This window comes from Ipomoea nil, unplaced genomic scaffold, assembly GCF_001879475.1.
Source record: "Ipomoea nil cultivar Tokyo-kokei standard unplaced genomic scaffold, Asagao_1.1 scaffold1250, whole genome shotgun sequence".
Classification (NCBI taxonomy): domain Eukaryota; kingdom Viridiplantae; phylum Streptophyta; class Magnoliopsida; order Solanales; family Convolvulaceae; genus Ipomoea; species Ipomoea nil.
In genome coordinates, this window is record NW_017617678.1 from 677,155 (window position 1) to 699,808 (window position 22,654).

At 42.9% G+C, this 22,654-nt stretch overlaps 2 protein-coding genes across 2 annotated transcripts; both read right to left on the bottom strand.

Moving 5' to 3' along the window:
* Window positions 1-1,910: 1,910 nt before the first annotated feature.
* LOC109184192 (probable serine/threonine-protein kinase DDB_G0291350) lies at window positions 1,911-6,254 on the bottom strand. The gene is made up of 6 exons (XM_019334243.1): window positions 5,875-6,254; window positions 4,274-4,416; window positions 3,963-4,106; window positions 3,312-3,497; window positions 2,904-3,028; window positions 1,911-2,420 (listed from the first exon to the last, which is right to left on the bottom strand). The coding sequence occupies exons 1-6, from the start codon at window positions 6,077-6,079 to the stop codon at window positions 2,192-2,194; spliced, it is 1,032 nt and encodes a 343-aa protein (XP_019189788.1). The 5' UTR covers window positions 6,080-6,254; the 3' UTR covers window positions 1,911-2,191.
* A 6,494-nt stretch (window positions 6,255-12,748) lies between these two features.
* Window positions 12,749-13,216, bottom strand: LOC109184101. Its single transcript, XM_019334144.1, has one exon. It carries the CDS (start codon window positions 13,214-13,216, stop codon window positions 12,749-12,751), a length of 468 nt encoding a protein of 155 aa, XP_019189689.1.
* Between the last annotated feature and the right edge of the window lie 9,438 nt (window positions 13,217-22,654).

The window sequence follows — 22,654 nt, forward strand, 5'->3', positions numbered from 1 at the left end:
TCACCATCTTCTATCTTTTGTACTTGCATTACTTATTTAAACATAACTTATTTGCTTATGCTCAAAGTTAGACATTATTTACATTATCAAAATTAAAAATTAAACTCTATACCAAATTTTATATTTTCATTAAACTCAATTGATTATAAGTTTGGATATTTTTAGTTATGTTATATCATAATACAAGTTTAGTACGGATATCTGATATTGAAATTTCACATATATTACTATATTAGAATTCAAAGTAAAAATTATATATTTATATACATGTTATTCAAATGAATATATCCAAAATATTTTAAATATTAGCTTAAAAAATATTAATATTATTTAAACTAAATTTTAGGTGAACTTAATATGTTATTGGTTCGGATATCAAATGTAAAATTCTTACATATATTGGACTTAAAAGTAAAAATTATATTTATTTTATTTAAACCAAATATATTTTAAAATATTTTAAATATAAGATCTAAAAATCACTCGAAATGAAACTTGTGTTATATTTATAATGTTAATCAAAAAATTGAAAAATAAGTGTTAGTAAACAAGTTTTCTAAACAGAAAATAGAAAACATAAATGAAAATTAAAAAAATTAAAAAATAGAAAATAAAAAACAGTTTCCGTTACTAAACGAATCCTAAATTTTGATTTATGTACTAGATTTTTTAAAGGTAATAAGTAATTGTAGATATAATTTAACTTTTTAGATTAATATTGTTATGAATTTGTTTGTAATTTGGTTTCTGATTAAAAAAAAATCAGAACTTAATAAAGAATTATAAATGTTAATAATATCTATAATTTATAACTAAGGATAATTTAATTAGATTTAATAAAAATAAAATGTGAATTAATTTTTTTTTTTTTTGAAAATAAAAGGCTAATTCATTAATCATAAACAGGAATGTTTATGATACTTAGAATGACAGTGCATTCTTTACGGTCAGACATAGAAACAAATTTCCTAGTAATGTTATAGAAAACTTGGATCGCGGACTGTTTTATAAATTTGAAGCCGAAGTTGTTGGATGAACTCGGAGCTTCTTCACAGATCTGGTCAGACATAGCCAAGCCTGACTACCATTTTATCTTTCCACGCTTATGAGGAGAACTCGCCAAAGAAACGAGAGGAAAACTCGTCAAAGAAACGAGAGGGAAACACACGCCAGAGAGACGAGAGAAAACAAACTCAAGGAACGAAGGGATAACGTAGAATCAAAAGAAAACAAAATAAATGGAAAAGATGATAGAAAACCTGTCAGATCTGGAGAGTCTCTACGCCTTCTCTGAAAAAACGATCTGAAAAAACGATCAGAGAAAATCTGCGATCTAACGCGTATTCCTAAAACAACCAGATGATGGAGTCTACTAATGACACCGCCGGCTCAACCCTCCATTAGAGGGTCAACTGGCAGCCGGAGGATGGAATCGCATAGCCTTTACAGATGAAAAAGGGAGAGAAAGCAGTTGTTTAATTTGGAGAGAAAGCAGTTGTTTAATTTGGAGAAAATGTGAATTAGTTTTAGTTAACTGATTCTACTGTATTACTAAATGGATTAGGGTTAGTAAAATATGTTGCGTATGGTACACTTCCTCGGAATGTGTCGTTATCTTTCCTTTCAATTAACGTAACCTTCTTCTCCCAAAATGTTAAATCTCCAGCCCCCTCCTAAAAAAAACTCTGCCCAATAGAGCATATATGAAATAATATAAAAACAGTAAGGGCCAAATGCCGGTAACAATATGTCCACTTTAAACATAATCTTTATACTGTCATTGTTAAGTTTCAAACATTTATCTCTTCCCCTAAATACTGTTCTATTAAATTAGAATTCAAACTGTAGATCAAGTTTACTTGAAAATGAACATACATAAAAATTCATTTTTTTTTAGACACACATAAAAATTCATTTTAAATGAACATATATATATTATAATAAAAATGAATGTAACCATTTACTTAAACTAGGTATAAGACATTTTATGAATCCACATTGAAGTTCAGGCACTCATATATCACAGAGCAAAAGATAGATATTGGCCATTTCTTGAATTAAAACCAAAAGAAAAATGCAACTGCAAAAACCTCCTCCAGTATGTTGTCCCTAACCAATGACGACCTATGCTTCTTATCATATTTTTCGCAAAGTAATTATGAGCATGTCTCTTAGGTCGACAGCGCACCTCTCAGTGAGAGAACTTCGAGATCAACTTATCAACGTGAATCACAATATCATCTATGTGGGGGCGAACAGTTGCTTGAGGCTGAAGCATCCATGTCACGAACTGGTGAAGGGCTTCGGGATATTTGGGGTCAGAAAGACCTGTTGGCCACTTTACCTGAGCATTAACAATGGCCAACTGTAGGCTTCCACCGGATTCCCCAAGCGCATACTCAAACGGGGACACTCCATACCTATAGACAAGACCCCAAAAATATGCTGTTATTTCTCGATTCTCATCAAGGGCTCAAATCAAAAGAACATGAACAATAGGGGAAAGGGTTGTCTGAAAGGGAATTTGAGAACGTGGGATTCATAATAGATGTCCTCAATACGTTGAGTTGAATAGTTCCAGTAATCAAACATTTATTTTTACTAACCAACAATGCTAATAAGTTAAACAAATATGTTTCTTTTCACAGTTTCATGATCTTATCCTCCCCCTTCTATGCCTATCTCTCAGCATACATCAGTACAAGCAACTCAAGTGAAGTGTAAAAGCTTCTCTACCAAATATGGTTGTGTAAAATAATTGGTAATTTTATGTTCAATTTAAACTTGTTATTTACTGCACAATGTCTAGAACTGAAGGTGCAGATATAAGCATACACTTCTTATAAGCATAGGCTAACAAATTTGGGATTCAAAAATTAAAGTTAAGAAGGCAGCGGGCTTACATTATTGCATATAAAGTACAACCCAATGACCAGATATCAGTTCTTTCATCAATATCAGCATGGCTTGGGCAATCCCACAGTTCAGGAGCTCGGAAGGGTGCTGAGACATGCTCCGATGCCCATTCCTATAAAATCAACACCCACAAAATGAAAGGGGTCACAGAACTTAAAGGGTTAGTCTACTGATCAATGGGGTAAGTGCAATGTGTATGACAAGAAACAGCCTGGAAAAATACTCCGTAATATTCAACTATCAACCAAATAGAATTAGACAATGTGATCTTGAGAAGCTTGTGTAATAGAAATCTGATATGCATAGAGAAAAGGCCAAAAGCAAATACAAAATATAGCATATACTCCATGTATATATGTGTGTTTTTTGTATGTGTGTGGAAGTAATAGACATACCTGCAACTGTAAAGCCTCTGAACGAGACCGTATTTGCTTTCTTGCAGGACGAGCACTTCCAAAATCCATCAATATTGCAAGAGGTGGTTGCCCTTTTCTATGTGTCAAAAGGACATTGCCAGGTTTTACATCATTATGTGCATAGGATGGTTCAAAATTGTGCATATGCTTGAGTCCTGCACAAAGCTGCATGTACTATTTCTTTCAATTAAGGAACATATGCATATATACCCACTTAATTCCCCAAGTTTTTCTATAAAGAAAACAACAACAACAACAATAATAAAAGGAGTTAATACCAGCTGGGGTCCTTCGAGTATAGTGGCACCGCCATGTTTAGTCCTAAACTTTCAATTTAACCACCCATGGTCCTTCAACTTTCAAATGTAACTAGTCGTGGTCCTTCCATTAGTTTAATTAAGGGCAAAGTTAAGACCAGGGCTGGTTAAAAATTTGAAAGTTGAAAGATCATTAGTGGTTAACTTGAAAGTTGAAGGACCAAGATGGTTAAATTTGAAAGTTGAAGGACCACGGGTAGTTAAATTGAAAGTTTAGGACTAAACATGGCGGTGCCACTATACTCAGAGGACCCCGGCTGGTATTAACTCATAACAAAAGCAACAAGAAAGTTGTGGTTAGAAATCTGTTTACCTGACGAAATATTTGAAGAACATCTGAGGTAGAAAAGGACTCCTTCTTTGCTTTCATAGCCGTGGCATTGTCCAGCAAGGTTCCATCCATGTGGACAGGAAACAATAAGTATGCTTCATGCTTCCAAGATTGACCTTCAGAGGCCTAGAGAAACATAATAGGTTCTTTAATAAAGCTGAATGATAATTGAAGATATGCTGTACAAAAAGAAAATAGCAATAAATTCCAATTGCCATGCTTCCTACATCTTATCTGTCTCAAATGTTCATATTTTGGAATTAAAAGAAGAAAGCTCTATAGAGAGAAATTACCTTGACAGCTATGACAGCATGATCAAGGAGAGGAAGCAGATTGGGATGACTAAACAGTGATGAAACACGGATCTCTTCCTTCACCAAATCCAATTGTTCACTATTCTGAATAAGAACTTTCTTCATTGCATAAGTTCCATTATCTACACAATAAACCACGAAAACATATTCAGTTCATAATAGTATCACCACATTGAATCCTAACAGTAAAACTTCAAAGAATATAAATCTAAGAACATATAGCACATGAAAGGAATTATCAGTAAACAAAACATACCTAATCTAACATGATTAAACTTTAAATCCATTAATAACTTCTCAAGTTCAAAGATTAAAAAATTGGGTGAATTATTCAAATTGGCATCTACTGATCGATACAAATACACTCTTTCGGAGGGGGTAACCCCAACCAAGATGGCAAGAGATCCACACTTGTAACAACAAGGTCATGAGTTCAAATCCTTGACCCCTTGGTTTGAGTTGGTCAGCTGTGAATAACCTAGGCTGGTTTACTTCATTGTGATCCTTTGTCGGCTAGGGTCATAAGGCGGAATTTACCTACATCTGAAAAGGTTGTGGGGTTTCCCTCGTCATCCCAAAAAAAAAAAACACTCTTTCAGACCCTCACAAGCCTGACGAACATAAGAGTAGGCATCCACTATAGAAATTCAATAGATGCATTTCCATTGGAACAAAGCCACAACTTTTCAGTGATTCATTGCCAAAGAATAAAGAAAAGCAGCCAGTGAAGGGAGTAGCGCAAAGCCAAAATTTAATAGGCCCCACCTTCTAACATTACTGAGATCTAAAGGTGTGTTTGGTTCATGAATTTTCACACCAGGAATAGGAATCAAAATCATAGTTAGTGTTTGGTTGACAACTTTTTGAAACACAACTATGGGATTTGATAAACCCTTCAATTAAAAACTCCATTCCCTAATTTAAAACGGGTAGCATTCCATCTTATTGGTAATTTGATTTTTAAGTTTGGATTAGTGCTTTTAGATTTTTGTTTTGATTTTTTTACGTTCATATTGGTGCTTTGGATGTCATTATATTAGGATTAATTGTCATGATTTTTTGTTTTTGTATTTTTAAAACCTTTATCCCCACTGTAGAGTCATACATATCCAAACATCATCAATATTACTAATCATTCCAATTCCATCCTACCACCAAACGTGCAAAATATTTTCACCAAAACCCATTACCATTAACAAGTATTTGGTTCTTGTTCCGATTCCAATTCCCAAGTGTGAACCAAACACACCCTAAGTTTAGGTCCGCCCACCGACACTCTCAGCAAGACAGAGTGATACTCGTAGAACACTATCAAGGCTTTCATCCAACTAGATCGAATCAACTTAACCGAATTACGGCCTATTAGACTATGAGTAACAGAGATAAACAATTTAACCTAAAACATAACACACACACACAAACAATTTAATAACAAATCAGATGCTAAACGAATCCTAGGATCACAGGAAAAAATCAAACGAAAAGAAATCCAACAAATTTAACATCAATTCAGCTAGGAAATTCAGAGCAATCACATTAACAATAAGAGAAATTAAAAATGTGAGAATATAAGAACGTACCAGAGGCATGAGAAGGGTCCTTGAATTTCTTGGAAACTCCGGGTTTGGCGGGGTCGGCGAGGATCTCCTTCACAAGGTAGACGTACGCGAAGCCACCCTCGCCGAGCTGGCGGACGATCCGGAACCGGTTATCATTGATCCAGACGTCACCACCGCCGTTGACGGCGTCGTACAGAGCATTCAGCCCCGAGAACGAGCACCCCATCTTCTTTCTAGCAATGGGTCAGCTCCCTCTCGCTTCTCACTCTAGATCTCTAACAAAATTCTCTCTCTCTCTAGGAATGGAAGTTTTCCGTAGCCTGGTAAGAGTTGGAGGTATCTCAGTATCTCCCTCGTCGCGGATCCACCACACGTAGATATGGAATTGGTTGCTTCCCTCGTCGGTTTTGACTTAACGTTGTAATAACAATTTATGGTATAATTTCACATGGACCCTTGAGATTTTAAACGTTAACACTTAGACCCTCTGTTGTTAAAAATATTAATATAAAAGAAATAAAGATTGAATCTAAAAATTCTTAGAGAATTTTTTACAAAAATATTAAAAGTGTTAAAGAAATAAGAGTAAGGAGAAGAAGAAATACACGGGGAAAAATGGAGATGGCAGGAGGATCATCTTATTCATCGTTCTATTCTATACAAGATTATAAAGTATATATAATTTATATTTGACAGTTATTACAAAACATTCCATAAATATTAAGTTGTTAGAAATCATGTTATTAATACCAGAATAATGTTCATAATAAAATTTTACAACAAAAAGAAATAAAGATTGAATCTAAAAATTCTTAAGAGAATTTTTTACATTTAAAAAATTGAGGATACAACTTATGAACTTTTATTTAGAGAAAGAGGTGCTTGACACTGATTCAATCTTTTTCGGGGACAAAAACTTGTGTAAGACCGTATCATAGATTCTTGTTCGTGAGAAATGTGAGGTTATAGACAATTGGGTATGTATGTAAGTATCAAAATTTTAGTTATATGTATTACAATATTTATCATTATTAATAATTAATTTTACCTTAAATAATATTATAATATTTCACATATAAGTATTACAATATCTTTCATAAGTAACGATTTATTTTTAAATCAAATTGGTATTAAATTTTCTGCAATAAGTATTACAGTTTATTTGGTATTAAATTTTCTACAATGAGTATTACAATTTCTTTGGTATTAAATTTTCTACAATAAGTATTACAATTTTATTGGTATTAAATTTTCTACAATAAGTCAATAAGTATTACAATTTCTTTCATAAGTATTATAATATTTACATTACAATTACATTTTGTAAGTATCACAATTTTTAATTATAAGTATTGCAATATTTATTATTAGTAACAATCATTTTACTCTAATAGTATTACAATTTCACATATAATTATTACAATATCGATTATAAGTAACAATTTATTTATTTTAAATTAGTATTAAATTTTCTATGATAAGTATTATGATTTCTATCATAAGTAACAAACAATTATCTTAGATTCAACCCGTTTCACGGATTTTCTCACACAAGTGTGGCTCTTTCATGAGAAGCAAAAATACCAAATTACAAACGCAAAATATGAATATTAAATATATGGGTGTGCGTTTTGGCTTTCGGTTCAATTTTATCAAGTTCTTTCTTTTTTTTTTTTTGAGGTGTGAAGTAGACTTTGATTGCCTCATCACTAACTATAATCTAGCTGACCCAAATCATCCAAGCCAAGGAGATTGCGATCTAACAAGCCAACACCGTCCTCGACAACCAAGTGGCAGGAATCCAAAATATAGTGCCACTCATTCGAATGAACACCATAGTCAAGGCATTGAAAGGGGCCACATCAACACAACCAACCGCAATCACAACCATGTTCATTGGTGGGTCGAGTGTGATACCAATGAATCGACCTCGCATGGTGGAGGAAACTCAAAACGAGCTTGGGGTGAACTCGTCGCGGGGGTCGGCTCATCACGATAGAAATGATGCAAGTTGAGGCCAACGGGATTGGGAGGATAACCATGCAGCCTCAAGCCAAATTCGCCTTGGACTAATTAGGCACCAGAGTGCCAATACAAGAACGGTTGGGCTCGGGACTAGGGGCGAATAAAGAAATCTTCTAGTAGAAGTATTTTGTGTGGTGGTCTGACCACAAAATATATGCTTTCAATGTAGAATTTCATTTGTAAAAATAAAGGCTTGAATTTTACAATTTTCAGGAGGGGTGGGGGGGTAAACGAGGGTCTTATCCCATATACTGACCTCAATTCCCTAACAGGGCGTTTGGTTGGAGGGGGGAATTATGTGGGAAAGGAATTGTAATTCCATGGGAGTTGAATTAATGGGAATAAAGTGGGAATTTAAATTCCAGTGTTTGGTTGATAGGAATAGAATTACTGGGAATTTCAATTCCATTGTTTGGTATACATGGGAATTGAAAGGGAATAAGTAGTATAAAGTCAAAAATGTCCATTATTGTTGTTAGACATTAATTTTAGGTTAAAAAAGGAAGGGGTAATTTTGACTCATCACTATCTTTTTTTCCCAGGAATTAAAATACCAGGGGGGGATATGGGATTTTAATTCCATGAAAATGGGGGAATTGCAATTCCATGGAATTGCAATTCCCTCCAACCAAACTACGGAATTTAATGGCCTTTGGAATTATGTGGGAATTAAGTGGGAAGGGAATTTAAAATCCCTCCAACCAAACGCCCTGTAAGGGTGTTGACAGCTCCGACATCTTCCAACACCGAATGTTAAAAGAACAAACTCACCTTAGTTTATGGCCAAGATCGTGTTCTTTGTGGCAATATGCTCACCTTGCTTTGGCTTATGGTTAAACACAAGGCTTATGGTTAAACCCAACTTGCTTGTGCCAGAGCTCATGATTATTGAGCTCACATTGAAGGACTTACCTCGCTCGCACTAAATGGCTTACCTCTAAGAAATTGAGGTCATGATATTTTGAACTTGCACCGAATGGCTCTTCTCACTTTGAGAAATCAATTCAAGTTCATGAATTACTAGGTTCACGTCAAAGGGCTTGCCTTGCTCCAGGAAGCTAAGGTTATGAATTGCCAAGCTCACATTAAAAGACCTGCCTCGTAATAGGAAGCTAAGCTCATGAATTGCCAAACTCACACTGAAGTGGGGCTCAACTCACTCAGAGTGCCCAATCTCACCCCCGAGGTTGGATTGTGGTTAGTCAATGATTGTGGTTAGTCAATCTCGAGGTCATACTCTAGGTGGGAGACTACTATCTAGCTCTAGGTGGGCAAGCACATGTTTTTTTAAGAGTTAGTTTGCAAAAATAATCTCTATATCCCAAATTCTTTTTACTATTTTTGAAGGACAATGGGGAGTCCGACCCCAAGTGTCGACCTCCTTGGCCTGACTTCAACTATTCCTAGCACTACATGGTCTAACCTCGACTAATTCAAGATGAAAAAGTTATCCTTAGGGGCGTTATGAGGTCGAACTTCACCTAACATTGAATGAAATAACAATTTTTTAGCCAAGGTTAATGCCTTAGCCAAGAAAAAGCTAAGTTTTTCCTAAGGGCATTACAAGTTCGGACCTTTCCTAATACCGAAATGAAAATTTTTCCCTAGGAGTTTTATGAAGTCTGACCTCGCCTAAGCAGAATGGAAGAGCTTATTCTTGGTCGATGTCAATGCCTTTGCCAAGAAAAAACTAATATTTTACTAGGGGCATTACGAGGTTTGACCTTGCCTAATGCCGAACCGAAAAGTTTTCCCTAGAGGTGTTACAAGGTCAGACCTCACCTAACACCGAACAAAAGAGCTTGTTCTTAGGCGAGGTCATTGCTTTAGTCAAGAAACAACTAAGATTTTCCTAGGGGCATTAAAAAGTCTGACCTCATCTAATGCTAAATAGAAAAGTTTTCTCTAGGGACACTACGGGGCCCAACCTCACCTAACGACGTATAGAAGAACTTGTTCTTGTCTAAGGTCAATACCTTAGCCATGAAATATCTAACCTTTTCCTAGGGCATTAAGAGGTTTAACCTAGCTTAATGCCGAACCGAAAAGTTTCCCTAAGGGCGTTACAAGTTCCAACATCACTTAATGTCGAACGAAAAAGCTTGTTACTTGGAAAGGTCAATGCCTTAGCCAAGAAAAAGCTAAACTTTACCTATGGGCATTACGAGGTCCAACCTCGCCTAATGTCGAATGGAAGAGCTTGTTTTTTACTAAGGTCAATGCCTTATCCAAGAAAAAGCTAAGTTTTATCGAGGGGTATTACGAGGTCCAACTTTGTTCTTGGTTGTAGTCAATGCCTTAGCCAAGAAAAACCTAAGGTTTTCCTGGGGGTATTACGAGGTTTGATATCGTCTAACACAAAATGCAAGAGCTTGTTCTTGACTAAACTAAATGCTTTAGCAAAGAAAAAATTAAGATATTCTTAGGGGCACTATGAGGTCCAACCTTGCCTAATGTCGAACATAAAAGTCTTTCCTATGAGTAATATAAGGTCCTACATTGTCTAATGTCAAACAGATGAATTCTTTTGGCCAAGGTCAACACCTTAGTCGAGACCATTTTACTTGGAAGGTCCTACTTGCCGAGCATGGGCAAGGTGAGGAATCCATAGTGTTAACACATGTCAAGTTTGCTTGTGGCTGAGCTTGGATAACAGGGGTTGTGTGTTTTCCTGAAGCTAAACGATAAGGTGTTGAATGTTTTTTCTGCCCTACCGAGCTCGTTCCCCACCAACTTTGAGTCCAAGGATACTTAATGACCATGCCTTTCCAAATTAGATGTTTGTCAGGCTCGAGGTGAATCAAAACCTTATGTCGCGAAGTTCATATGTTGCCGATGGCATAGCAAGCTCTAAGAGAATACCATTATATATACAAGACCTATTTGAGTATGAGTACAAGAGTACTTAGTTGAGTTTGATCACGAATATGTTTGGCTAAACATGAGCTCATGGGCCTGGGCTTACCAAGGTTCACTTCTAGCCAAGCTTGAGATGATTAAAAGATGCACACCCCGCCAAGTCCATATCGAAGCCTGCACATTTCATCAAAATCACAAGCTCCAAGGCCGACTACATAAACCAATAATCATGACACTAAGGTGTAAAAAAGCCAAGCCTTATCGAGCTCATCATTCGTCGATGCCAAGCTTAGCAAAAAACCTAGGGCGACACATAGTCAAGTTTGTGCCTACCCGAGGTTATGCATCACAATGGTACAAAGACATGCCAAGGTGGGATTGTTGGCAGCGATGAGTTAGCCGAACGAATTGGATAGTCCAAGAAAACTTTGGGTCGACCTTCGCTAATGGGAAGTTAATAGTCGGTGGAACATGGTATTGAGTTCAAACTAAGGACAATGAGTTCGAACGTAAGACCCCGAAACCATTTTATTCATGTTGAGGAAGCAAGTTGGATACACTATCTCACCTACAAGGGGGAACTTAAGATTAAATGAAGAGGAAAGAAGTCTAAAAGTTCAAACACATGATCAAAGCAGGAGCTAGAGTCGGCACACCCGATATTCAAGCAAGTCGATCACCAATAAGCTAATCTTAGCCCTAGCATATCCCAAAAAAGGGGTCTAACATTAGGGTTGCTTCATTCATGCATAAAGTGAAACACAAGCTCAAGTTGGCCAACTTACATCCCATGCGAGGAATTGATAGCCAAAGATCAGTCAATCGGGGGCTCGTTTCATGGCATGCAGTCAAGCTCAATACTCGTCGAAAGGTTTGATTCTAGAGTCAACCTCATCTCACCCCCCCCCCCCCCCCACCACTTACTTAAGAAGAGGTGTGATGTCAAGGTCTACCCATCCCACATTCAAAGGTAGAGGCCTGGTTCACTCCCGTGCACATTTGATAAGAAATGTGATGATAAGGTTGGCTCGCCTCACCCGAAAATAGGTCAAGGTTGGCCCGAATCATTTCCTCACATACTCAAGTGGTAGTATGAGAAGTTGACCTATACCATTATAATGTCAAGCTCATTTCTCTTGTGATCAACGAGAGTAAATGTGAAGATTAGGCAAAGAGTTGAGCTAGAGCTCATTCACTCCATTGTTCATGTTATGATAACCTTAGTGGATCAACGAAACTCATACTTGACTACCCCCTTTCGCCATCAAAACCTTGCAACTTAGGGAGTGGGGGCTGATGATTGATACATTGGGCCATCCCAAAGGGCACGGTGTGGACATGACCTAGGACATAGAAGCCACGGCCATCGACCTCAAGGTCGGCCAAGGTGGGTCCACTCAAGTTGGGGAGGTCTTGGCCATTTTAACTACTTCTATGCTCGAAGGACGCCCAGATCAAGCATGGCGTTGCTTGAATGCAACTTGTATAAAAAGTTGTTTACATGTCTTGTTTAGACATGATATGGATCTTGTCCTATTAAAACATTAGTCTTATAATCTTTGAGCAATTAATACAAAGTTTGTGATCTCATTGTCTTTCCCAAACACTCCACTTGTCGTTTACATTCTTTGATCCTTATGTTTAATTAGATTACTTGATTTACCAAGACTATGTGGTCTAATGGTACCCGGGTTGGACTTCCATTTGAAAGATTATTACGAGTTCAAGCCTCGGTCAGGCCTTATTGCCTGAGTTAATTTACTCTATCAACACTATTTCGATTTCTATAGGAGTATAAGGCAATACTAATAATTACTGAAATATGTGTGCTTTTGGTACAAATAAAAATGTGAATGGCAACAAATTAAATTTACAATTATAATCACGTATATTAGAACCAAGAAACAACAAAACCGGCGGCATTTGGCACAACATACATTAAAAAAAATACAAAAAATTGTGTGTAGTGAATTGATCTCTACTTAAGATAATAATATATATAGATATATAATTAAGCAGCATTTCTGCGGGTAACAGCATGGCTTCTGCTTCTTGCAAACATGATACTATGATCTTCATCACATTCATAAGGCTTGTCCTCATCAATGGTGTCAATCCTTCCCAGTCCAACACTACTGTAACTTTTGTTCATTCCTTCAAACCGGACCTTCTTCCCATTAGAAGAAGGCTTATTGTTATTGTCCCCATGTTTACTGCTTCTCCTCCTCGTCGTCGATGATCTACACAGCGCTACCAGGTTGTCGTTGGTCGCAGTTTTGTTGTTCGATCCCAAGTTTTCGGGCAATGTTTGGGAGATCTGTGGAGATATTGGGAGCATCATGTTATTGTTGGCAAGCTTTCCATCCAGGCTAACCATGCTATCAACATAAAAGTCTCTGGCCTTGCTTAGAAACCTCTTCGGGGCGCCGATATATTGCCTCAACTTGCTCTGCTTCTTCATCATCTTGTCATTGCCCATTGCAGAATATCTTGATTATATGTTCTTGAAAACTTTGATGATGAGATAGATGTGGTTTATGTATGTATATTTATACATGGGTAGTGTTTGAAGGTTGGTTTGTTTGTTTGTTAGTTTTTCATATGTATATGTTGAATAGTGTTTTTGACAGAATATAAAGCGAGAAGATGATGAATTTTGACTAGTGAAGTAGCTAGTTTACATATTCTTGAGTTATTAGGAGTCAAAGTTTTTGTTTACTTTGTATCATAGATTCATATAAACCACAAGAGCAGTCCACTGTCCATTTCTGTGGGCAAATTATATTACACGGTTGTGTGTGGACCATGATCCAAAATGATGTTGTTAAATTTTATGAGTTAGAATAATATGCTTTATGTGTTAGATTAATATACTTAATTTATATATTAGAATAATGTACATTATGTGTAAGATTAATGAAACTTCTAATGCGAGATAATGTATTTTATGAGTTAGAATAATATGCATTATGTGTTAAATTAATATACTTAATTTATATATTAGAATTATGTACATTATGTGTAAGATTAATTAAACTTCTAGGGCGATATAATGTATTTTATGAGTTAGAATAATATACATTATGTTACTTTAAAATAATGTAAATTATAAGTTATAAAAATGTATGTTTTGCAGGAAAAAAATTACACAAAACTACGTCGTTTTTTAACCGTGGTCGACACAACCCAATCGTTATGTTGTGCAACCGTGTGCACCATACATAGTGCACACGGTTGCAAAAATGACGTCGTTTTGACTAAAAACGCGCGTCCCACTTAAAAAAAATCAGTTTCGATTCACCTCAACAGCATTATGTTGTTCATTCATTCTGGATTTTTAGTTCATTCATTCTGGATATTTAGACGAAAATCGAAACTGTTTTTTTTTTTTCATTCATGCTGGATATTTAGTTCATTCATTATGGATATTTAGTTCATTCATTCTGTATTTTTAGTTATTCATTCTGGATTTTTAGTTCAGTGATTCTGAATTTTTAGTTCAGTGATTTTGAATTTTTAGTTCAGTGATTCTGAATTTTAATTCATTGATTCTGGATATGTAGTTCAAATTATGTACAACATAATGCTGTTGCCGAGAATCAAATTTTTTTTTTTTTTAAGTGAGACGCACGTTTTTAGTCAAAACGACATCATTTTTACATCTGTGTGCCATACATAGCATAATTTGCCCACACAACCACCCACGCAATAACTATTGATTTTTGTGCACATGGGCTTGACTCCTCTTATGTAGCATAAACTTTGGATCTGGAGCCCCCACCTAGGTTTCAGTAATATAATGTAACCTGCACATTATATTGGAAATTAATGAAAACTTAAAGAGCACTTCAGGTAGTACTGTAGTTGTACAAGCAATCTAAGTTAAAATGTGGTAATTAAATCTACAATAACAATAAGAGTCAATAATGTTATGCCCTTTGATACTGCTAATTATACGTAAGCAATATGAAATAAGCCGAGACCAAATAAAGCAAGTAAATGTCTTTATTGATCACGGTAAAGGCCCTAAGTACAATTTACTTGGTTGCTCTGAGTACCGACTGACTGCGGTCGGGATTCTCTAACAACAACCTATCGATCGTCCAAAAGTCCCCCACACTGTAGCTACTGTGGGTATTTATAGCCGCTATGCCGGGGACAGGATTCCAGCCGTTCGGCATGTCCTCCACGTAGCCACCACGTGTCGTCCTTCCGGGTGCCCTGTCTGTCGTCGTAGAGAATCGCCACGTGTCTTTCGTTAGCTCTCTCGCCAAAGGGCTACCGCTCGGCGGTGGACACCGTCGCTCGGGCAACTCCCGGTCGGCCCGCGACCGGGTTCTTCTCAAGGAGCCCGACCTGTTACCTGCAAAGACAAAGAGAAAAAGACAAAGGCTTCTCGGTCGTGGTGAAGCTATGTCGGTCGGGATATTCCCTACCAAGAGCCCCCCAGCCCGGGCCTTTTTGATCGTCCGGGAAAAAATGGGCCGGGATGAAGAAGCCCAACCGTCGGCCGCTAAACCGACCGGCCAGTTGTCATTCCCTTCTCCGCCACGTGTCGGCCACTGCCGGCCTCTGCGACTGCAACCGTTGCCTCGGAATCAGCGCTGGTCGTGTCGCGCAAGTGGACGACTTTCCCGCCTAAATGCTCTCCTATAAATAGGCCCTTGAGGCCCTCATTTGAACTTTCCTCACTCTTTTGCTTCAGTCGGTACCCTCAGAGAGCCCCGAGCAGAGCACCTTAGCGAGGCAGTCGAGCTAAAAGACTTCAAGCTTTCATTCACAAAGTTCTTCCATTCGGTAAGTTCTCAACCCTTCTTTTACTTTACGCTTTCATTTATAAGTAGAATCGTTAGGTCAACTAACTGTCCCGGACGCCTCAAGTCCTTTACTAACCCCGACCGACCTTTAGGTAGATCGAAATGACGGACTCTGACAGCCAAAATGCCTCGATCGCGGACTACGACGAGGAGGTCGAGTACCTCAGCGACGAGGAAGTGGACATCATGTCCTACTCTCCCGAGGCCATTCACCGACCGGCGCCAGGCCCCGAGCGGGCTTCTGAACAAAACGACGCGTCGAGCTCCTCCGGGTCATCGAGTTCCAGCTCAAGCGGATCGGGGAGCTCCGGAGAAGAGGAAGAAGAAGGACCCTCGTCAGGCAGACGGGGTTCATCGATCGAAGGTGCTAAGGACACGCCAACCCGGGTGGTTGGGGACCACCCGGGAGCCGTTGCTCGAGGAAGCGACCGGGAAAACACCCCCGAGCAAGTCGAGGAAAACACGGCCGGGCCGGCCGCACCAGCCGCAACGGAGTTCGAATTCTTGAACAGCGAGAATGTCGAACAACAAATGAGCCGATTGACCACAGGCGAAGCGGCTAGGATTGCTGAAAGGCTCGCAGGTCGGGTGGAATTTGATACGAGCCGGAAGTTAGGGAATGTCATCGATCGGCATCGGGGCAAATGGATCGGGATGCATTACGACTCCCTGATGGCCCCGATCGCCATTCCCTTCACCCCCCTCCTGAACGCCTTCTTGGCCTACTACCGGGTCGTCCCGGCCCAGATTTGCCCCAATGCGCACCGGATTATCGCCTGCTTTCCGCAGATATGCGCTCGGCATGAAGCCGCCTGCACGATGGAGCTGTTCAACTTCATCTACCAAGTCAAAATTCTCCCGGGCAGCTACGGGGGCGGGTTCTTGATGCTACAGTCCCGAGCCGACATGTGCACAATCAGAGGCCTGCCCGGGAACAACAAGGGGTGGAAGAATAGGATTTTCTCCCTCAAATACGACCCCTGGATTCTCCCGGTTGACCGCGCTTGGAGCACCCACTTTCAGAAACAAGTGGTGCCAGACGAGACGCAAGCGCTCAGGGAGACGGTCAGTCGGATCTCGAGCGAGCTGCACGAGTATACAATCTTCCGAACGGCCGAGAGTCTCGAGGCGGCTAATCTCCCGCCCCCTACATACGAGCTACAGGAGAAATATCTGCCCGTGCCGATGGGCGTGACGGTCGCCAAACCGTCGAGGCGAACGAAGAAAGGTTTTAACTCGAGCTAACCCTCCCGACTTAACTTTATGCCTCGATCACACTAACTTGATTTCTTTGTTTGCAGCTATGGCAGAGTTCGGTGACGAAGATGCCCCCCTTCCCTCGCCCGCCAAGATCTCCCTTGGTGGCAAGAAAAAGGCGAAGGCGAAGCCCGCCGGGGAAAAGGAGATTCCCTCGGCCCGACCACTAAGTACCTCGACCGTGACGACGGGCGAGGGCTTTATTGTCGAGCCCTCCGACGTCCTGATCACCCGGGTGGAAGTTGCCCGGGGAAAAGAGAAGGTGCCCGAGCAGGGCGTGAGGGAGGTGGGCGGCATGAAACGCCGCCGTGAACAACGCAGCCCGAGCCCTTCGGTCGGGCGAGAAAGGGACGCTTCGTCCATATTGGCAATGCGGGGCGGGCCAAAGAAGATCTGGGGAAGATGACCCCCACACAGGTAGCCGAGAGGATCGGCTATGATCTGGCCGAGGTAAGCCTTCTTTAGCTATCCATCTTTTGTGCAAGTGCCTTCGACCGGGCTAACCCCGACTGTTTTTGCCTTTGCAGATCTCCCGAGCGGCCCAACTATTACAGGGTCGGGCCATGCTGGCCGAGGAGGCCGACCACCACAAGAAGACGGCCGCCCGTCGCCTTCTGGAGGTTAAAGAGCTCCAAGCCGAGCTCGAGAAGGCTCAAAAGGCCTTAAAAAAGAGCGACGAGGACCGGGCCCTGGCGGAGAAGGTTGCCCATCGGGCAATCGAGGAGGCCAAACAGCTGAAGGCTCAGCTTGGTAACCCGAGCGAGTTGGCGCAAGCGGTCTTCAAAGACAACGACTCGGGCTCAGCCTTCCTCACAGCAGCCCGGGGGACCAAGGTCGGGGAGGATCTGATCCTCTCGTTCGGGCGGTGGGCCTTCAAGGCCGGGCAACGGAAGATGCTCGAGCGGGCCCGTACCCGGATGGAGCAGGCTCTCAAGGGGGAGGACCTTCAGCTGGTTCTCTCGACGCTGCCCCCGGACTTGGCTGATCCCGGTCCTTCTCCCTTCAGCCCCAAAGAGAAGACAGCTGAGCAAGGCGGGTCTTCTGCGGCCGCCGCGAGCGAGAAGGAAGCTGCCGGAGCTCAGGAAGCTGCTGGAGCTCGGGAAGCGAAGAAGTAGGGATAAGCTTCTGTCTTTTTGTAAAGGGATACTGATCGGGAGCCCGGTCCCGAATTTTGTACCGGGCGCTTTTGCTGATTAAAAATTTTTTTGTCCAACTTATCCCTTTCGTCTTCGAGCACACACTGATCTCCATCGCTCGACCGCCCGGCCTTCAGGCCCGGTCTTGCAATACTCGACCCTGCTAACGCCCGACCTAAGGCCCGGTCTTGGTCGCACATCTGATGTTCGTCGTAAAATTGGCCAATCCGATCGAGTTTACCCGATCTCCCGGCCTTGACGATTTTTTGAAAGTAAATTCGTCATAATATTGACCTACCCGACCAAGTTTACCCGGTCTCCAGGTCTTGACGAATTTTCCGAAAAGAAAGTAAGCCCCACGGTCAGGATATACTGAGCGATATGGGCCTATCAACACTTCATTTATCCCAGCCCCACACTATTGTGCCCTCGAGGCACGAGTGGGTGCGATAGTGGACAGAAGTTGGACAGATCGGGGAATTATGCTGAGAGCTCCTGGCTTCCCCGATCAATGGCGTGACTCGAATGTCCGCCGATGTGGAGCGCATCTGACCGGTCGATAGATTCGCCCGGTCGGTGTAGGTTGAAGATAAGTTGACCTGCATGCACTGAAGGTATAGAAAATAACCGATCGGGCCGCCGTGTGCAAACGGTCGAGCAATCACCGATCGTATATACATTAATCCTTCCCGCTCGCAGGCGGTTAAGTAAATATGTACAAACATAGGAATTTAATTACAAACGACGACCGGGACCTACACGCAGGTCGAGCCCCCTCTTCGTCCAAAGATTACAAAACAGATGCTCAATGCCTAAACATAACGAGGTGCTCGGAATTCCAAGTCCCCTCGATTACCCGACCAGTTGTCGTCTCCAGTCGGTATGTACCCGGCCGTATGATCGCGCTGATGATGTACGGCCCCTCCCAGTTTTGAGCTAGCTTTCCGCCCTCCAAAGGTTGACTGGCTTCCCTTCGTCGTAGAACATAATCTCCAACCTGAAAATAACGAGGGTTGACCCGAACATCTTTAGAACTCTTAATGCGCTTCTGATACTCGGCCATGCGCCGAGCGGCTAGCTCTCTTTTTTCTTCGACCGCATCGAGGTCTACGGCCATCGCATGCTCATTCTCCTCCACATTGTAGGTTCTTTCTCGATCAGTCGGGATCCAAGCCTCGATCGGGAGTCGGGCTTCAGCTCCATAAACCAGGGCGAAAGGGGTCTCCAAAGTAGCTTCCCTCGGGGTCGTCCGATAAGTCCATAAGACATATGGCAACTCATCGGCCCAACTACGACCAGCCGAGTGTAACTTCTTTTTCAGACCTTCCAAAATCGTCCGGTTCGCGTTCTCCACTTGACCGTTTCCCTGCGGGTAAGCCACCGACGACCGGACGTGAGTTGTCCCGATCGTGGCCAAAAAGTTCTGGAAGTATTGGCTTACGAATTGGCGGCCATTGTCGCTGATGAGGTGTACGGGCACGCCAAAGCGGGAAACCACATTGCGCCAAAGAAAACGAGCACATTGCTGAGAGGTGATCGTAGCTAAGGGCTCGGCTTCTATCCACTTGGAGAAGTAATCAATGGCGACGATCACGAACTTTCTCCGACCAGAGAGCTGAGGGAAGGGGCCCAAGATGTCTACCCCCCATCTGGCGAAGGGAATTGCGGTCGTGACCGGTTGATAGAAGGTTGCCGGTCGTCCAGGCATTCGGGCGTACAGTTGGCACGTCTCACATTCCCGAGCTAACTTTTCACAGTCCAGCTGGAGGGACGGCCAATAGTACCCGATCAGCATGATACGACGGGCTAGGGATCGGCCTCCTTGATGCGAAGAGCAAATTCCCGAGTGCAGTTCCTTCATAACCAAATCAGCCTCAAATGCGGTCAAGCAACGCATGAGGGGGCCTCCATACGATCGCCGATATAGACGACCGTCCAAGACTTGGAACCTTGGGGCTCTTAGCTTGGCCTTTCGAGCACGCTGTGGGTCGTCTGGAAGGCGACCGTGCTCGAGGTACTCTTTCAGATCGGTGATCCAATTGTCATCTACCGGTTGGATGGGATTGACCGGTAGACGGTGAATGCTGTGTCTCGGGATCACCAAAATCCGAGCTATCTTCGACATGTGTTCCGGGGCGTCTTGAGCTAATTTGGATAGGATATCTGCATCGGCGTTATCCAATCGGGGTATGTGTCGGACGGTATACCCCCGGAACTGAGCAAGCTTCTCCATGGCAAGATCTCGGTAAAGCTGCAGACGCTCTCCATTGACTTCATAATCCCCGAGAACTTGCCCGACCACAAGCGCGGAATCTGTTTGAGCTCGGATGTACTCAGCCCCCAAGTCCCGAGCGCACTGTAAGCCGTTAACGAACGCTTCGTACTCGGCTTCGTTGTTGGTCGAGTGGAACTGGTACATGAGAGCAAAATAGACCTTGAATCCTTCCGGGCTCGTGACCACCACTCCTCCTCCTGCCCCTTTCTTGCTACTTGACCCATCTGTAGCCAGCGACCACCACTCAGCCTCGGGATCCGCGACCTCAGGAGGCCGAGTATCCCGGGCGGTGCACTCAACCAAGAAGTCCGCAAGAGCTTGACCTTTAATAGCCGGTCTTGGTCGGTATTCGATCGCGTACTGGGTCAACATTAACGCCCATTTGACTAGGCGGCCTGATGATGAAGCAGTTCGGAGGACTGGCCCGATCGGCTGATCGGTCAACACGCGAATTGCTCGACCTTGGAAATAGGGAGCCAACTTCTTCGCGGCAATGTATAAGGCGTAGACGACCTTCTCTAGCCGGGAGTACCGGAGCTCGGGACCATGTAGCGCGTGGCTTACATAGTACACCGGTCGCTGGACCCCTTCCGGATCGGTTCGGCACAACACTGCGCTTACTGCACGATCGGAGACGGCGAGGTACACGTCTAGCTCTTCTCCGAGCTCGGGCTTTGAGAGCACGATCGGTGACATGAGATATTCCTTCAGCTCGTCAAAAGCCGCTCGACACTCTTCGTCCCAGACGAATCCATTAACCTTCCGCAATACCTTGAAGAAAGGTAAAGCGCGCTCGGCTAGCTTAGAGAGGAACCGGCTGAGGGCTGCCAACCGACCGGTCAATTGCTGGACTTCCCGAACGGTGGAAGGTGGCTGCATGTCCAGAATCGCTTTTACTTTGGCCGGGTTAGGCTCAATTCCTCTTTTGGTCATCATATAGCCGAGGAACTTGCCGGTCTGAACCGCGAATGTGCACTTGGTCGGGTTCAGCCGCAACTGGTACTTCCTCATGATCTGGAAGCACTCCCGGAGGTCCCGAGTGTGGTCGGATCGGTTCCGACTCTTGACCAGCATGTCATCGATGTAAGCTTCCATCGTTCGGCCCAATAGATCGGCAAAGAGCATGTTGACCATCCTCTGGTAGGTCGCTCCTGCGTTCCGCAGGCCGAACGGCATCACTCGGTAACAATACAGCCCATCCGGGGTCACGAAGGCTGTCTTGCTCTCGTCTTCATGGTGCATCATGATCTGATGGTACCCCTTGAAGGCATCCATGAAGCTCATTAATTCGGCCCCGGCCGTCTCGTCGACCATCTGGTGAATGCTCGGTAGAGGATACGGGTCGAGCGGACAGGCCTTGTTGAGGTCCGTAAAATCGATGCACATCCTCCATGCTGGGGGCTTAGGAACAAGAACGATATTTGCCACCCACTCGGGATAGACTACCGGACGGATGTGCTCGATCGCCGCCATCTTTTTGACTTCTTCTCTGACAAACTCGCGGCGATCGGAGGAAAGGTGTCGTGTCTTCTGCACGACCGGCTTTGCTGCGGGATCGACGGCTAACTTGTGACAGATGACCGACCGATCGATTCCGGGCATGTCCTCGGGCCCCCACGCAAAGATATCAGCATACTCCCGGAGTATGGCCAAAACTTCCGCTCGAAGCTCAGGGGTGAGGGCTCGGCCAATCTTGATCCTCCTATCCGGGCGATCCTCAGATAGGGGAACTTCTTCTATTTCCTCGGAAGGCTCAGGCTGCTCCTTCCGTTCCTTAGCCTCCTCTTTGGCTATGGTGTTCACCCGGGAAGATGGACCGGAGTCACGTCTGTCGACCGCTCGGGTGTAACACTTCCGGGCGGATTGGACATCGCCACGGACCACGCCGACCCCATTAGGGGTGGGGAATTTCATGCACAGGTGGGGCATAGAGATTATCCCACCGATCTTCATAATGGCGGGTCGGCCCAAGATAATGTTGTGGACGCAATGGAGGTTGACCACAACAAATTCCAGCTCCGTCTTGATCGATTTAGGAGGGGTGCCGATCTCTACCGGGAGCGTTATCTTTCCCTCGGGGTAAATGAGAGCCCCGGTAAATCCTGACAGTGGTACACCGACCGGAGTCAGCTCCTTCCTGTCGAGGCCAAGCTTCTCAAACACGTCCAAGTATAGGACGTTCACACTGCTGCCCGTGTCAACCATAACCCTCTGGACGTCTGTCCCCTTAACGTCAATCGTGACTACGAGCGCCTCCATGCCGTGGTCGCTGTTGGTAGGTTGGTCCTCGAGGGTGAAGGTTATGGGTTCCATCTTCTGCCTCTTCCCGGTCTCCCGGGAATCCACTATTGCGACCGGGCAGTTAGTCCGCGGTCGGGAAGCATCTTCCAGCCCACCAAAAATGACGTGGATGGTAGGCTTTCCGGACGGGC

Excerpts from the sequence above, each read along its gene's own strand:
- LOC109184192 (XM_019334243.1), bottom strand. The coding sequence starts at position 6,079 with ATGGGGTGCTCGTTCTCGGGGCTGAATGCTCTGTACGACGCCGTCAAC. Across the intron at positions 4,417-5,874 it reads GGACCCTTCTCATGCCTCTG|ATAATGGAACTTATGCAATG; the intron begins GTACGTTCTTAT and ends TTTATTGTGTAG. Across the intron at positions 3,029-3,311 it reads CAGAGGCTTTACAGTTGCAG|GAATGGGCATCGGAGCATGT; the intron begins GTATGTCTATTA and ends TTGATTTTATAG.
- LOC109184101 (XM_019334144.1), bottom strand. The coding sequence starts at position 13,216 with ATGGGCAATGACAAGATGATGAAGAAGCAGAGCAAGTTGAGGCAATAT.